The sequence below is a fragment of the Rhea americana genome, unplaced genomic scaffold (assembly GCF_003343005.1).
Source record: "Rhea americana isolate MKP2758 unplaced genomic scaffold, rheAme1 scaffold_36, whole genome shotgun sequence".
NCBI classification, from domain to species: Eukaryota; Metazoa; Chordata; class Aves; order Rheiformes; family Rheidae; genus Rhea; species Rhea americana.
In genome coordinates, this window is record NW_028186490.1 from 778,677 (window position 1) to 785,715 (window position 7,039).

The following is a 7,039-nucleotide window of genomic DNA, read 5'->3' on the forward strand; positions in this document are numbered from 1 at the left end:
TCCTCTAAAGGTTTCAAGGGTGAACTGATAAGTCTCAGGAAATAAAAAGTCCTTTAAGATTGCAGTCAAGCTAGTCATTTAGACTCAAAAATAATAAATTCATTTGGAGACAAAGGCCTATTGTGTACCACTCCTTCGAGAAAACCCATGGGAAGCTGAGAATTATTTGGGAAAACTGTGTAAATTCATTCAGAAAAGTTCTCTGTTCTTTCTTCCACATGGAAATGAGGGAGACTAGGCAACACGAAAAGCATTGGAGAGTTCACACAAGGCCAGTGAATCTGGCTTTCCAAAGGCAGAACTAGAAGGTGTTTATGACTGTTGAGACACTCCAAGAACTAGCATCTTCCCTGTCTGTGGTTCATTCAGAATCTGGGACACCATCAGATCCAGCTTAGGATGGAGGGTAATTAGCAGTGCTGAAGGGAGTACAAACTGCAGTACTCAGGGGTTACACGGTCTTACGGTTCAAGGAACCACTTTGTGCCCTCTACTGGGGCGGGGGGAGGAGGGCGGCGGGGCTGGGAGGGGTAATCAGTGCCGCTCTTCCTCATCATACATAGTCCATCATCAGACACAGACACCGCTAAGCCAACACATCCAAAGCTAAACAGAGCTCAAAGAAAACAATTTTATTCAGGATTTTGGAGCATCCTATAGAACTGTGTAGAAACTGATCACCAGGCTACAGTTCTTCGCATTAGTTCAGAAAAATTGCGGCAATACCATCTTATATTATGGGCTTTTACAGTAACATTTATAGAATAAACACTATTCTTTAAGTATGTTATACATGCCATATGTTAACAACTATCATCACGAAAGCTATTTCAGTTCTTCCAAGTTATACAAAACTAGACAGCAGGGACAGCTTTGAACATCAGTTTCTTATTTACTTTATTATCCTATCTTTAGACCAAGATTTTATACATCTGCTGAAAGCACTTTCTCCTCCTGAGGCAATTCTCATAGTAAACACTGGTTCAAGTACCAACCTGCTGAGGGGGAAAGATACAACCTTGATTCAGTGCTTAATTAGAAAACAAGATCTCCTTATGGAGAGCTAGGAAGATTTTCAGACTCGGCCAGTAAGTGAAGGAGGCACTGCTTCCAGGAGGTCATGTGTTCACCCAGGAGAGAAAACTGAGTCAGGGCATGACCTTGAGGAATCATACTAAACAACAGATACTGGCCATGATTTTGAAATCAGTGCAGACCTGCTATTAAAGAGGTTTGTTCTTGTCCTGAAGCCAACAAAATGTTTATCCATTATAAGAGAGTCCAGTCTTGAACACTACTTGCAGCACGCAGTACCCACAAAATGGTCATTGCTGTTTGCATTAGCCTGAATTTTCAAGCTTAGTTCTAATTCTGTGCAACTTTCTGGGGAAGAGCTTTCTAATGCATTTAAAATATTGCATTAAAAGTCATCAAGTACTCTTCTTTTGCCAATAGCTTTGCATCTCACTTTTCCCAAGTTTAAAAGTTTCCATACTGCATTTAACATGAACACTGGGGAGAGTAATAGGCCGTAAAGTATGTACCTTTGGCAGAGCTTGCAGAAAGAGAAGCCACAACTCTACAGGTATGCTCTGGCCTCCTGGAAGAGAGAAGAGCAATAAATGTTGTAGAATATAATAATCTAATGCAGCTGTTAGACTAGAAATAATCGTCAGTTTCCTACCAGACCCCAGGGTGGCGGTTTCTTCTATTTTAGGTTGAGAGAACATTTTGTAGTTTGTTTTTCTATCTACTTCAACCAGTATTGTTATTTTTAAAAGCTAATAGTAACCACTTGTCTGTGAATCAGCTTTTATGAGGCAACAGCATCTATGTCTATATGCAACCCAATGCAACATCATCTCTGTTTATTATTCTGTAAAGAGAAATGGTGCCAAACTTCCTGGAACACCCACTTCAGCTGCCGAAATCCAGAGGACTGAATGTGCGGCTGTTAGCATTTGGAAACAGGAATATGTTTTGATCTAATATATCAGACACAGGCACACTTGGTAGCAAAAAGGAACTGGGCTCCATAACAGGTTAAAATAGTGCAAAATATGAAAACACCTTATGTAACTAGTATAGGATAACTCCTAGTTCATCATCTTTGAAAGTTTTCAAGAGTTTTGTAAGCATCCTAAAAACACCATGAAAGTCAGTAAGCAGCAGTTAAAGACAGAAACGACAGCTTGATGTATACAAATGTTTTAACATTACTCTTACTATGCTGCATTTAATACAAAGTTACATGAGTCAGGACTAGAACAAAAGGACTCACGAACAGAGAATTCTCTTCTGAGGGATTCATTCTACGCTGCTGCCACCAAAGACCAATAATCAGGCACACCAGCAAGTGGCAGAACTCACCTCCTACTCTCCGAGTCCAACATGGATGATGCAAGTAAGGTGTGTGCTCCAAGTCATCTATTGCTCCTTGCTACAGAGCCTCACCTTGGTTAAAGCTGACAGTTCCGCATCGCTGTATTTAGATCGTGATCAGGGAACACGTATGCTCTCTATCAACTCCTAATGCAAGTCTGTCAGGTTGCAATATAGAAGCAGATGCTTTTGAAAACTTCCAAATCCCTCCGTACTTTTTTGTTTGCTTCTCAAACAGTAGTTCAGCATGCATCTCTGGATGCTAAGTGGTGAAAAGATGCCAGCTTCTCCCCTTGGAAAGGCACTAGAATTAAAAGTATTCATTTGCTGTGTATATTACGTCCAAGCCTCCTTTTCTCATCCTAGAAGCTTTACCCAAGTTGGACAGGTGTAGTCCTGGAGCAGGAGAAAGGAGAGTGTCTCTGTCTCTCTAAAACACCTTCCATCACTGGGAAGGCTCCCACCCACATTGGCAGGTAACCCCAATATAAAAAATTACTCCACCATCTTGTGCATTAGACCTCATAGAGAGCTACTCTACACTAGATGCACAGTTGCATCACTCCTTTTCTGTTTTACTGTTTCTTTCTCAGTCACAATATTCAGGTATGTGTTGATGTGCTCTTGTGGGTAATTCAGTCAGTGATTAATTTTTCCCTTCTGACTCAATTGTGTAAGTAAAGTTCCCTTTGCCTTTCCTACTTAATTCTTCCCTCACACTAACCAATCTGCCTCCCCAGTTATTGTCATCTAGGAGTAAGGACTCAGGCTCCAGGCATGCCTCATCCCTTTTGTCCCCATCTCCTCAGGTTCTGAGGCTCATTTTCACTGTTATTCTCTATATAAAGTACACCACGTTGGGTGGTACAACACACAACCATGCCCTAATGCTGTTGAGTACTCCAGTAAGATACCATGTGGGTATCACTGACACCCTGAAGCTTCTTTCACCACAGACACATTTTTGTTTGGCTGTCTTGCTGTGGAGGAAAAGAGATCATGATATTTAACTCTTCATTCCCTAGTTACTGCCAGTAAAAAGGAAAAAGTAACACTGTTCCACTTCATCTGGGTGCTTTGAAATGTTGAGATCCCTACAGAAAAACCTCTGATAAAGAAAAAAGGGACAGTATGCTAGCAAAGGCATAGTTGTATCTTTCCTTTCTGTCCTATATTTACTCTTGGTCAAACCACACATCCAACATCTATCTTTGGGACACAGAGGCAAGTCAACTGGAAAATACAGTAATTTTTTTTCCTGTATTAATTTAACAGAAGGAAATGCTGAAAACTGGTTGCCTATAAAGTGTCAAACTTGAATTGTTTACTTGCACAAAAACTGTTTGACTCACATCACGCCCTATCCACAGCCATACTTCAACTTTAACTGCCTTACTGAAATATGGAACAGAGAGTCAGATCTCTTTACCAAAAAAAAAAAAAAAAAAAAAAAAAAAAANTGGCTACAATGTAGAGACAAAGGCTGAGAACATGAAGTGATCTAAGTATACCCTGATTCCAAGAACAATATTTAAGGAAAGTAATAGACTTTCCATATGTGAGAAGACAGCAAGTATACTGGAATGCCTCAGTATACTGGAACACACATTCTTATGAATAGCAATAATAGTAAAAATTGCCATTAGCTAAGTAACTCTGACATGAACCACTCTTATCTAAAGTTAGTTCAGATGCCAAAGCACTGTTATTTCCATGGGTTTGCCATAGAGTAGAAATTCTTTGAAAGCCCAATTGAGTTCAATCACTAGCACATGTTTCCTATGGCTATCCCCTACTACATTCCTAACAGAAAGGCAAGCACAACAAAATAAAATTCTGCTTTTAAACTGCTGATTTACAGCCTGAAGAAACAACATCCCGGATGCTGCCCAATCCCTGCAGAATGGCCTGGTGAGGGCAAAGTATGCAGAGATTTCCTTTCTGGTAAGTATAACAGACTAATTTTTGCCTTGGTAGCAGCCATCCAGCTTCCAGACAGCTTGAGAAATATGAGAATACAATAGGAGAATTTTATATATCTTTTATATGAAATATCATACAAAATGTAGACAATGTATGTTCTGACTGGGGCACTAGTCTAGTAGCTCATGTAAATTTAAGCGACTGACCTGTGGAAATATTTGGATCTCCAGGTGTGAGCAGCAATTTTTAAAAGTGCATATCCTAAGTACCAACAATAAAGATGCTGGAAGGAGACATTCTGGGCAATCTTGCCTGCATCTCATAAATAGAAGTCCAATTCATAATGCTTCCACTTCATTGCCTCCTCTCAACCCGCCCTTTGCAGTACTTTTTAATTACTTCTCACTACGAGCATTCACTCATGCTCTACTCAAGCTGTCAGTCTGCACTTCTGCCACAGCAGTTAAGCATTTAAGCAGAAACAAGTCAGATCCGACAGAGAGAATCTATTTGACAAATCTGGACAAAGCCTTCTATATGTATGTATGTATGTACTGAATGTACTCAGGAGGAAATTTAGAGAGATGTTTTGTATCCCTGATATGAGTTATACTATGTGACAGAAAGGGTAACAATGTTTCCCTGAGCTTCTTGGATTTTGATGAGGATTGAATATTGTCCTGAACTTACCGCACCAAGGGTAAATTGCTGAATGTCTACCACTATCTAACCACATCATATCTTTAAGCATGTCACATGTTTTCTTGCTGCTTGTCCTTTCCTTCCTCAGAGTACATGGCTCTGTGATACAGAGGCAGGATTTGAGCAGTGCCCACCACCACGGGTTGCCACAGGCAATGTGGATCAGCCAGGCAGCTGGGATGCCAATAATGGTGTCAAACTCTTCAAAACGTCATTCTTTGTAGTAGCTGTATGATGGGCCTTTTGACCAGGAGGGATCATTTAACCTTAATATTGTTATTAAGCAAACCACTTCTGCATATTTCAGGCAAAGTGTTAAGACCCCAGCAGCTCTGACTCCTCCAAAAGGAGCTCCTGCCATGTGAAATACATCCAGTGGGCTCCAGAGACCTTGGGCTATCCTGTACTACTTTGACTACTCTAAAGGCATATCAAACTTAGCGTTCTAGACGGCTCCTGCATTTATTGTATTTTCTTCCTTCAAGAAAAGACTACAGTAAGATGCTTGGAATAGGCACTACATCTTTAGGTAGCTGAACCATGTGGCTCAAGCTCTGTTAAGCATGCTGATAAACAGGCTCCACATTAAAAAAAAAAAAAAAAGAAGTGCCCACATTGTACAGAAGCGCACACTTTTATCAGAAAGTACAGAATACGTATATCCATTCTTCCACCCACAGGAGTCTAACTCAGTGTCACCTCTTGCCTGCAAAAATTAGTCTGGCACATCATAGGATGGCTGCTGTGCCACTTGTAATAAGATGAAGGTTGTCATTTTCCACACACCTCTCCGGTGAAGGAGAAACACGCCCATTTCTGCACTGTACATGATGCATCACAGGGTCAACATCCATGTCTGCAAAACCAGAGTGCCAGGGAAGAGAGCTGGAGAGGGAACAGAGCACAGTGCCACTGTCCACTCACCGTGGGGCACTTGTCCCTTTTTAACACAAGTGAAAGTACTCCCCATGCAACACACTGAAGGTTTAACTCACAACATGAAATGAATTTGAATTATTCTTCCCGACTTAGTCAGACCAATTTTCTAATGCCTGTCAAGCAAAGCGCCAGGAAAAGCATCGAGAAGCACTGCAGCAGGAGCAGCGCTGTTGCTAAAAGGTCGTACAACAAACAAGCCTTGGAAAAAATGACTTAACTAATGCAAAGAAGAGAAGATCTCAAAAGGAAGCTGATGACGAAGGGACAGTATTCCTCCCTTCCCCCCCAGCTTTATGAGGGCTGCAATCCTAGCAACCAGAGTTTTTCAAAAGCATACGTAGGAGGATGGAGGGAAGAAAGGGTAGCATTGTTTATCGTACATAGAAATAGAGGCTGCAGCAATAGCCAAATGATGAGAATAACTTGCATTCAAGAACGGAAGAGTGAAAGGAAATGGCTAGGTAAGGACAATTGTAGAATTTGTACTGTACGGAAGAGACCCCTTCTACGCGATATGCAATTTATTCCATGGAAAAGACAAGAGTTGGATGAAATAACTCATTCGGAACAGTAACCTTTTAACGCTGTTATTTGTAGTTCTGTTACCAGAAGGGTTGCAGCTCTTATTCATAATTAGCACTTCACTGACTAAAAAGACAGTGTGCTCATCAATCCCTTTAGCCTTACATCACCTTTCTGAGATGGGTATCATCACCAAGACTGGAAGAACTGCCTGGTGTGAATCACAAATACCTCTGAGAGTTCTCAGAGTAGGAATACTCAACCCTTCCTGAAAATAAACTTTCTGGAATAAGCTTCTGGGTCATTTCATATCAATAAGCCCTCTGAAATGCTGGCCATTTCCCTTCTTTTACAGCTAACAAAATGGAGGTAAACAGAGGCACGAGACAGGTTTTTCTTTTTCTTTCTTTTTTTTAACCAACTTCTTATTTACAAACCTGAAAGAAAGCATTTTTTTCCCCCAGTTGTCAAGCACCTGCAAATCTCACTGGGAAAATTACATCTCACCTGCAAAACACTATAGAACAAATTGAAAATCCATTAAGAGGCACTGAATAAACCCCACAGGATT

General features: G+C 40.8%; 1 protein-coding gene across 5 annotated transcripts in view; it reads right to left on the reverse strand.

Moving 5' to 3' along the window:
• Positions 1–617: 617 nt before the first annotated feature.
• The window catches only part of LOC146591752 (uncharacterized), an 89,380-nt gene continuing 82,958 nt past the window's right edge, over positions 618–7,039 (reverse strand). For 4 of the 5 annotated variants that reach the window (XR_014896731.1, XR_014896732.1, XR_014896733.1 and 1 more), the window contains 2 exons: positions 1,545–1,600; positions 618–998 (listed from right to left, as the gene is read on the reverse strand). Coding sequence is in view for 2 of the 5 variants with exons in the window: in XM_085312234.1 (XP_085168360.1) it covers positions 984–998; positions 1,545–1,600 (71 nt within the window). In the remaining 3 variants the exon portion in view is untranslated. The remainder of the gene's footprint in view (positions 999–1,544; positions 1,601–7,039) is intronic. The other variant, XM_085312235.1, reaches the window with a different exon arrangement.